We start from the raw sequence: 9,790 nt of genomic DNA on the forward strand, positions 1-9,790 counted from the left end.
TTTCCTAACCATGTAAGTGAGCCTATCAGTACTTTTCATAAATAAAAATTAAGAGAGGAGGGAAAAAAAGTAACAGTCTCGCTTTAATTGTGAACAAGTGCACTGTCCTAAGATTCTGCAGGAAAAAAGTAAATGGTCTTGGTATCGGAGCAGCCCATTTTTGGGTACAGGTGTGCTATTCCATGGGAAAGTTGCAACTCCAGGCACTGAAGCCATCAGCAGTCATTCACCAAACTTTCTTTGTGTTGGGAAAACTTAGCAGAATTTTTTTTTTTGCAGAGCACAATGGAGTTTCATCTGTTTTCTTTGGGTGGCTGTATGCTGCTGCAGTGCGAGCTCCTGAAGGGAAATGTCAGGGACATGAGAGGGGACAGGAGCTGCCGGGTGCTACTTGTAGTGTTGTTTGGGAAACCAGGAATGAAGAAACAATGAAGCGCAGAGAAGCCTGAGAGAGCAGATGGTCAATTTTAGGAACTTTGTTTAAAAATGGCTGTTTATTTTCAGTCTGAGGAACGCAGTAGCTATTCCTGAGGCACTGTGAGGGGCTTGTTGGTAACACAGGAGTGACCAGTGTGCTGCAGCAGCTTGTCCTGAGGAGAGGAGGCTGTCAGTTCAGGCTGAAACTGAAGGAAGGGAACAGAGCCCACGCAGTGAGGAAATAACACCCTAAATGTCTGGAATAAAAACTGTGCAAAGCTGTACCTGCATTATGTGGAGCTGTAGATCTGTTCTGCTCAGCTGAGTGGATGGATGTTTGGTATAAAGCAACCCTGTGTTATAATACCTTAGAAATGGAATCCTTTGTTTGTCTCGCCGCCTGTTTGAGCCATGAATCACAGTGTCTTCTGGTCGTTAGTAAAACAAAACTTAATTTGGCCTGGGCACTGCAGGGATGAAACGTGATTGGTAATGCTGTCTACATTCACTTCAGATGACCATAAATCCCAGATGAAGTCACTTTACTTCGTTCCAGACAAGGCTGAGTGCAGTGTGTGCTCTGTCATGAGGATCAGCCTTGCTGGTTGCTGGACAAAGTCCTGCTTAATCTTAACCTGAAAGAGTATGATTTCATGTGAGCAGAAGAACTATTGGGTTTGAGCTGTTAGTTTAACTCCCAAGTTCTTTTGAAGTTTGTTGCTTATGTTCACAGGTGAAAAATTCAGATAGTTTTTCTCTCCCCAGATCCAACTACTGTTAAGTGATGACCTCTCTGATCTCTCATTCTCTAAGGAGAGAGTTATGTAATGAATTCTCAAACTGGAACCGAAGCTGTATAAATATTTAACCGTAAGAAATACATTCTTCCTTTTGACTGTTGGGAAAATGAGTTCACCAAACGGAAGACTGAATTTTCAATTACATAGAAATCCTTTCCTCTCACCTGTATGCTTTTTAAAATTTGTCGTATTGATTAAGTGGTAGCCATCATCTTACAGGATAGAAGGGATGGGCTTTTAAATTATTTTTTAGTGATCTTACCAGTCATCTTAATCATAAAGCAGTAATGCTAGAGATGCAGAAAGGTATTAGATGTATTTCTTATCCTTCCTTTCAAAGCAAATCTTTCCTCTGTCTTTTCATTCCAAGTTGTCCATAGTTTAGTTTTCTGATCAATGATACAGTTGCACTCTGTTACAGAATAGTGTGAAAGTTTGTAAGTCACTAGTTTTCCATGTGAAATTGAACATGTGCTGAGAAGATTAGGGTCCACTCCTTTTTGAGGAGCATTGTTATGAAAATGCCTTTTAACAGTGCTTTGTGTGCACACACACTGTGAAGGTGGGAAGGTAGCAGCCACTTTACTGGCATTTCTGTCCTGTTGCTTAATGTTTTGCCAGCCGGCAAAAGACAGAGTACCAGCTGGTCCTTCCTGGTGGGGAAGCCTCTAAGGCTTCAGAGCTTTGGGCTGGAAGAGTTCATGATCACCAGCCACTCATAAGAGGAGGCAAGGCGAGCAGGAAGGGATCTCTCCATGGGATGGGAGACCCTATTAGGTCTTGGGGATGGTAGATGTTCAAGGTCTGGGTCTCAGAGATGGTAGACGTTCAATGTCAACAAAATTGCCTGCTGAACGTGACACTTACGGATGAAAAACTGTCTACTTTCCAGTCAATTTCCTACCGTCTGCCCTGGAGCACACAAAGCCTGCGGTGCCGAAGCCCCAAGTGGAGGCCTCCTAAGAGCAGAACTGCATTCACAGTGCCCACGTCTCCCGTTCCTGGAGAGGGCTGTCAGGGTGAAGGCAGCCTCTTGCTGTGAGGAGAAATGCCCAACAGAGTGGAAACTCTCTCCTTAGAAGGAGTGGGGAATGACCTCTGTATAGAGAGAAAGTGCTGTGAAGTGAGATCAGCACAGATGTGATTCGTGAAGTAAGAGGGGAGGGACAGGGCCTGCCTGGCACAGCAAGGGAGGGGACCAGCAGGGTGGGAGAAAAGCCAGAGGTTACTGCAAGGAAGCTTCTTTCCAGAGGGATTTAGCAGGCAGCTCCTGTTCTAAGGCTGTTCTCCAGTGAAAAAGCCATGGCAAGAAGATTCCGTGCAGCGGTGACCCGAAATGCTGAGATTGTGACTACCGAGGACAAATAGGTGGCTCATCTGTAGGCAACATCAGTCATCTGTCTCTGTTCCTCACTTGTTCTTCTGCCACGTTTCTGTTTGCTCACCCAGAATTAAAACACAGAGGACCTACAGACGGTCACCATTAATTTTGTCACAGGGTGCAATTCCTTTAAAGCCTGTTTTTCAACCTTTCATAAACAGAGTAACCCTCTAGAGACATTCTATTTGGATTTAAATTTAATTTTAGTGTTTAGTGGCTGGGATACAATTTTGGCATTTCTGCTAAGCCAAGTTTCTGTTGTAGCTGCATCAATTTATTTATTTCTAATGAACTTTAAAGAACCTGTTTGCGTTCCTCACCCAGCTCCCTTGGAGCCTCAGAAATCACGTCTTGCCAAAATATTTTCTGTGTTTTGCATACCTGTTTCAATATAGGTTTTGTCATGATTGCAGGATGCTGGTATTGCGTGGGCTGAATTTGGGCTTTTGGCTCTCAAAAATAAAATCTTCTGCAGAAGAGTCCAACCTTCCTAACAATTTCTTAAGGAAACCACAGGAATGCAAACATTGCTCGGGAGCTGTGACTAGTAACTGCCTGCACGGAGTCAGGGATCATAGATAACGGCAGATTATCAAATGAAATTTTATGGACTTCTAAACTGATAAAACAACTCCAGTCGCTTTTTTTTCCACAGCCTCCACATTAAACATGGAGTGCACTTTCTAAACATCTTTTAACTTGTTTCTTTTTGAAAAATACATGTGGAAATTTTACGTGAAGAAAAGTCAGTTTTGGTCTGTACCATGCACTTGAAACATGTTCTCAGAATACCTTTCTTAAAGCAACGTTTTTTTTCTTCTTTATTTTATTTGCAGGTCAAAATTAAGTTTCTTTTAACTATCACATAGAAGGTGAATATGATGCCAAACAGAAGTAACGCCTCGTCCTTTCAGAATGTTGGTTCAGGTAATTAATAGAAATGAAGTTTTTTTGTAAATTTACTGAGGTGTTTCAGGATTTATTATTGATTTTGGTCCTCCCTTTCCGCTTACACATAGATAAGATCAGCGCTCCATTCTTCCGTCTCTAACTCATTTCACCAGCTAAAACAGGGCCACAGCTGGATACACTACAGCCAGCCAGCCCTCCCCCATCTGTTTAATGTCTGGCTGGAATATAAATCAGTGACCCCCAGCTAAAGAACTTGGAGTGACAGAAAAGGAAAGGAATGAGGGGGGAAAAAGGAGAGAGGGAGAAAAAAAAAGGAAGAATTTTCATCTGTATAGCCCCTGGCAGCAAGTGCTTTGCTAAGCACGGAACCTTGAACTGTGCATCGAAGGTTACCAAGTGTGAGCTTGGGCTGACCTTGGGGCAGGACAGATCCTGTACAGTTCATGGGCTGGAGCTCCTTGCCTGGTTGCTGTGAAGGCAGCATCAGACAGAACATGCAACAAATAATGGCTTATTCATAAAGCCTCATCCCAGGCATTACCTTACAGATTAACAAAACAAAACATGATCTGGCTTGTGGGAAGAAATTAAGATTCAGTTAAACGTGTGCTGCAGTCCAGTTGGGATTTAACCTTAAGATTGTGGGCACTCATACTGGAACTGAAAATGTGGCAGAATTTGCATTAGATATTGTAGAGAAAAGTTGAATCCACATGACTACATAAAGGTATTGTGGCCTTTTTTTGTTATATATGTTTGGATTTAAAGTACAACGAACCCTTCATTGCTGTAGTGAATGAGCCTAAAAGTTTCCATGAGCTAACTTGTTTTTTGGCAAAAGCAGTTAGTCTTTGCAGAATGAGATGTGCCCCACTGGTGTTGCAAGGGAGTAATAAACAATTATAATGTCCCATTAATGTGTCTGCTAAGCTATTTATATAAGAGTCAGTGGAATTTATGCAAAGCCAGTTGAACTTCAGCTGTGTTCAAGTTACGATTTGGACAGTATGTTCTTGATGTGAGATTAACTCTCAGTTAATTTTAAGAGAGATCTGGAAAAGGGAAGAGGAAAGAGGGTAGATGGAAGTTAGGTTATTGTTGTACAATGGAAGGATAAGCATACAAGGCATACACATTGTGCTTTGTTCTCTCCAACAGCTCTTATATCTTCTTCCTCATAACACCACTAATACGATGAGTGCTTGATCTTTTTCAGATGCTTTGTTTCGTCTTGAACACGATCACATTCCTCCTTTTGTTCGTTTGCACTTCATTGTTGCTGTTCATCAAAACTTAAGAAAGCAGTTAAAAATGCAAGTAAAATGTCACATTATAAGAAGTTGACTCACAGCAATGATGATATGACAGAGTTCTTGAACTTACTGGTTCAAAGGCAACTTAACTGTATCATCAAAATGAATGCATTAAAATTACAGCAAATAACATCAGTCAGCTTAAGAAAAATATTAAATTCTGTGCAGTGATAAATCTGAGGTTTGGACCTAAAGCTGCAAGATAATGTTTTCTGCTACTAGTAGGACTTGTCTTAACACGTGGTTAGCCAGAAATGCCATGCACAAGGAGACTTTGTGTTCGTAATGTTGACCATTTTTCTGCCTATTGAATTATGTTATTGATGATGATTACCTTTGTTTTTAAATGTACAGATTTGTTCCTTAGGAATTGAGGAGAAAGTTTTGTTATGCATTTAGACTCACCATAGGTGGTGTAGGGTGAGAACTCATTTCCATAGCCTGTTGAATAGGTATATATTGAATGATGCCCAGGACAGTCATCCAGGAGATTGTCAGCAACAAAGGTCCCAGAAACAGGGATTCACTCGAAGAATGCATTGCCACCTTCCACCTAATGTTTGAACTGCAGTGAAACTGGATCATCTCTGTTCTGCTCTGCAGTTCCACTGGGGGGTAGAAATCCAAATTCCGTGTCTGGGTTCATATAATTGTTTGAAGTGGTACTCAGAAGAGGATTAAAGGATCACCTCAGAGGCTTTTAAAAGCACTTTACAGGTTAGGATGTTAGGTTTTCTTGCAGAGTGACATTCTGAGATGGTTTGATGTCACAAGTGGAATGTGACTGAGCCAAGAGAAAATCCCAGAGCTGACCCACGTTTCCAGAAGCTGTGCTCAGGGACGCTGCAGGAACTGACACTGAAGAGTGGTTGCCTTATTAGCTCAAAGCACAGTGTGGCACATCCAAGGAGTTGTTGGAAATGTTTATGGTGCCATTTTTACATCAAGGGCCTGTTTATCTCCTGCAGTGACTGATGCTGTCAGGAGCTGAATTCTTTTATCTGCTGTCTGCAGAGTGGGACTCGTAGCTGTAGGCTTGGGCTTGACGTGTCAGTGAACAATAACATCCAGCACAACAAAATTCTTTTTTGTCTGTGTTCAACCCCAGCATGTAAGTTACAATTCTAAGCTTAGGTAGTGGACTTGCATTTTGAAACCCCTGTCCATGTTTTTTCTTTTTTTTTTTAATGCTCATATGATTGTTATTGTTCATGGATCCTAACGTTACACTTGCTTGGGACAATCCTTTCCACTGTTCTCTGCAGATGTAGTTACAAACTTTTTATTTTAAGAACATTAGAGTACTGAGCTGAAATACCTTTAAAAACAGGTGTTGATTTTCCATGAAGCTTTGTATGGCAGACCTTGGAGTGAGCAGAAAGGTAGCCAATGCTTTGTGAGCTTTGAACTGAGCTTTATTGAGGGCTCAAATGCATTAGTTGCACAAGCTAAAAGAAAAAGTCACCCAGAACAGGACCTGTATCCTGAAAGAATTGCATTCAGTTCTTTCCTTTGCTGCCAGCTTTGTATCTTCTCTGTGTATCTCAGTTCCTCAGCTGTAAAAAATCAGAAAAATAACATCTTGTGAGACTCAGGCTTACAAAGACTGAAAGTCTTGCAATGGATAAGACAACAAAGAAAGAGTCTGATATCTTCCCAGCTTTATTGCTGGTCTGCGATGTGAATTTGGTAGTGAGTCTGTTTCTTTTTTGTTCTGTTATGCTACAATTTTTGCTAAAATAGAGATTAGAAGATTGCTTATATCTTGCTTTTTCTAATGATCTGAGACATTTATTACAAGCACGACAATGTTTAGGAAAAGCATTCTTTTCAAGTTAATATGCAGACATACATATACAAGAGGTTACTTATTCGCTAAGAACTTTTTCTTCCTGTTTTCTCTTCCTTACAGATTCCAGTAAGATTATGGCAGAGTATAGCCACACACAAAACCAGATGGAATTACAAAATGCTAGTTTGGGAAAGGGTTCTGTGGTGAATTCCCTTGAAAATGGTCTCCAGGATATTATGGAAAACCTCAACACGAAGAAATATTCATCAAGTCTCAAATTTAAAACAAACGGGGACTGTGCTGGTTCTTACTTAACCCTTTCACAACCTATGATGGCTAAACCCAGTCCTTCCACCAGTGTTAAAAATATACACTCTGTTACCAAAATTCAAGGAGGCAAGCTCTTCCCTTGTGAAAGTCCGTATCTTCCAGATAAAAGCTTCTCTGTAAAGCATTTGAGTTCCCTGTCAGCCACATCTCCATCCCTCAGTGGGTACAATTTAGGAAGGACAGACTTTGATATTCATGCCAACAGAGAAAATGAAAAAGCTCTTGGACACACAGATAAGTTTTACTACTCTAAGTATAGCCAGAAAAACAAGTCGTATGACAATGTCTACTTGCCAGGAATGCTGGACACAAAGAAGATCTCAGGCTCTCTTCTTACGATGTGGAATGGCAGCTCAGGGAGTGAGCTGATGCTTTCTCCTGTTAGCAATTCAGGGGCAGCCAGCATGCCTTCTAGTCCAAAACAAGGTCGGAGAATGAATATTGAAGATGGTCTGGCCCTTCATGCAAAGCCAGTTAAACACAGGGATGTGATGATGGAGACTCTGGCCTCACGCCCTAGGAAATACTCCGGTGGATCTCTAAGTCATATGGGAATGTACAGCCGTTCCCTACCCAGGCTTCATAAATCAACCGAAAGCCAATTGATGCCATTAAGTTTGCCCCCAAGAAACTCTTTGGGTAATATTAAAAGGAAAAAACTTGGAGAAAAGGATCTACCTCAGAATGCTTTAGATGCTGATAATTACCTGAATTTTTCTTCGTGCAGCTCAGGGGTTTTACCACATGCAAATTCTTTCTCTGGGAATAATCCCTATGTTAGTTCAACTCTTAGCGTTCCTGCAAGCCCTCGAATTGCTAAAAAAATGCTTTTAGCATCTTCTTCCTCGTATATTCCTGATGATTTTGATAGACTTGGACTCTCAGGCACGAGTCCCAGTAGTTCATTCTCCCCTGTGGATTTTGACAGATCATTCTCTGTCAGGAGAAACCTCTCCACCAGTTCCATGGAATTTGATGATACAGACTTGGAAAGTTACAGACAGACACCAAACTCACTGCAGACCTCTGTGAGAGAGCGTAAGAACAGCATCAGCTCCATTTCAGGGAGAGAAGACCTCATGGACTATCACAGGAGGCAGCGGGAAGAGCGACTTCGGGAGCAGGAGATGGAACGCTTGGTAATTTCTTCTTTTCCATTCAGTTTTTCATGGCAGTTGGTACTTCCAATTCTATCCATTGTGAGAGTGTAGCAAAGCATACGCTGTTGTCTATTGAAATGTAAATTTTGCCAACGTCAGATGCGTTTTTTTATTACTGTGGTCCATGAAGCTAATGATTAAATGGCGTACTACTCCATTAGCTCAGATGGATTGTGCTGTTCAACCATCTTAAAGAAAAAAATAAGCTGGAGTATACATAAATTGTGATCATTTATCCTGTGGGCTCTGTTAAAACCCACAAGTTACACTGTAGGGATCCAGCACTTTGGTTTTAATTGATGGCACAGCTTTGTGGTGAGTGAGTAGGATGAACCCATCTCCTGTAAGCAGCTTGGAGTCCTGTGTGCTGTGCTGTGAAGTCACGTATACATTGATGTTGGTTCGACGTCTGTCATCAACTTACCCTGCCTGTGGTTTCACCGTCTGAGTATTTTCATTAAAATGCACCCATTCTTGCTTTGCTTCTGCTCTGAATGGAGAGGAGCAAAATGGGACAGAGCTTCTCTCTCTGCAAGAAGTCTATGGTCAACTAAAACCATGTATGGCCTCAGCCCTGCAGTACATTGGTAGTGAGGTGTGACTTCTATGTGTTATTGAAACAACTTTTAGGTTAAAAATAAATAAATAACTATTCTTCAGAATAGTCAAAGATGATGTCATATTGAATCTCTTTAAGAGAATGCTTAGTAATTCTTGAAAGTTCTTGCAGTGACTACAGAGGCCATCTGGCCCTATTTGCATGCTCTCATACTGTGCTGATTTTACCATCCACAGGGAAACTGAGATCATTACGTGAGCCCATTTGTGTGATATTGAGTCTTAAATTTGAGATGTTAACTTCATATTTGTGCTTTAATTCAGATGTTGGTAGGTTTGAGCAAAATGGCCATGGGATGTTGTTGCGACTGTCCTACAGAGCTGTTGTCTATGTGTACCTTTGTAAGGCACTGTGAAGATGCTCAGCTTCATGTGCCCAGACACGACCAAGTAGTCAGGGTGGTCCTCTCTTTCCTGGGACAAGTGCTGCTCACTGCTGGCTTCATTCTGGTGTCTTGGGCCATACTGTGAAGGGTGGAGTGGCCCAGCTGCCAGATCATGCCCTGAGAGAAAGGAGGTTTCTGCAAGCAGGAGGAGAACTGCATGAAGGTTGTCTCCCTCCTTCTCCTTGTGGTTGATCCACTCCTTTTTGAAATCTTCCCTCTGTTCCCAGTCGCGATGCTTGACGTGTGCAAAGTGGTGCTGACTTTTTATCAGAGAGTGTTCCAGACGGTGCTGATGTAAAACTCGAGCAGTAATCAGTCCTGAAAGACACTACAGTGGGGTGTATTTATATTTCACGGAGAAGAGTTTTATTTTTTGTGGTGAGGAACTGAAGGTACAGGGTTGTTTTTGTATTCAGTAATACTAAAAATTATTATGGTTTTATGTTTGGATGTGATGGCTGCTTAATTTTCCTTGCACTGTTTCTTTACTCACAGGAAAATAGTCCCTTCAAGTTCTGACTCTTTCTAAAGAGAGTTTGCCTCACATTTTTCCAAGCATGTTGAAGTTCATGAAAAAGCAGTAGTATTTTCTGCGTATCACATAATTTGAACGTGAAAAAAATTCCCTCAGCTTGAGTTTATCTTCTGCTCAGGATTCTGCTTGATTTCCCCCCCTCCCCC

At 41.5% G+C, this 9,790-nt stretch overlaps 1 protein-coding gene across 1 annotated transcript; it reads left to right on the forward strand.

Annotated features, from left to right (window-relative positions):
- The first annotated feature begins 286 nt into the window (after positions 1–286).
- Positions 287–8,709, forward strand: LOC104913701 (pleckstrin homology-like domain family B member 2). The gene is made up of 3 exons (XM_010721056.3): positions 287–1,287; positions 3,435–3,525; positions 6,736–8,709. The coding sequence occupies exons 2-3, from the start codon at positions 3,477–3,479 to the stop codon at positions 8,154–8,156; spliced, it is 1,470 nt and encodes a 489-aa protein (XP_010719358.1). The 5' UTR covers positions 287–1,287; positions 3,435–3,476; the 3' UTR covers positions 8,157–8,709.
- Positions 8,710–9,790: the final 1,081 nt, after the last annotated feature.

The sequence above is a fragment of the Meleagris gallopavo genome, chromosome 1, assembly GCF_000146605.3.
Source record: "Meleagris gallopavo isolate NT-WF06-2002-E0010 breed Aviagen turkey brand Nicholas breeding stock chromosome 1, Turkey_5.1, whole genome shotgun sequence".
Classification (NCBI taxonomy): domain Eukaryota; kingdom Metazoa; phylum Chordata; class Aves; order Galliformes; family Phasianidae; genus Meleagris; species Meleagris gallopavo.

Coding starts and splice junctions, on each gene's coding strand:
- LOC104913701 (XM_010721056.3), top strand. CDS start 3,477: ATGATGCCAAACAGAAGTAACGCCTCGTCCTTTCAGAATGTTGGTTCA. Junction 3,526..6,735: donor CTTTCAGAATGTTGGTTCAG/GTAATTAATAGA, acceptor TCTTCCTTACAG/ATTCCAGTAAGATTATGGCA.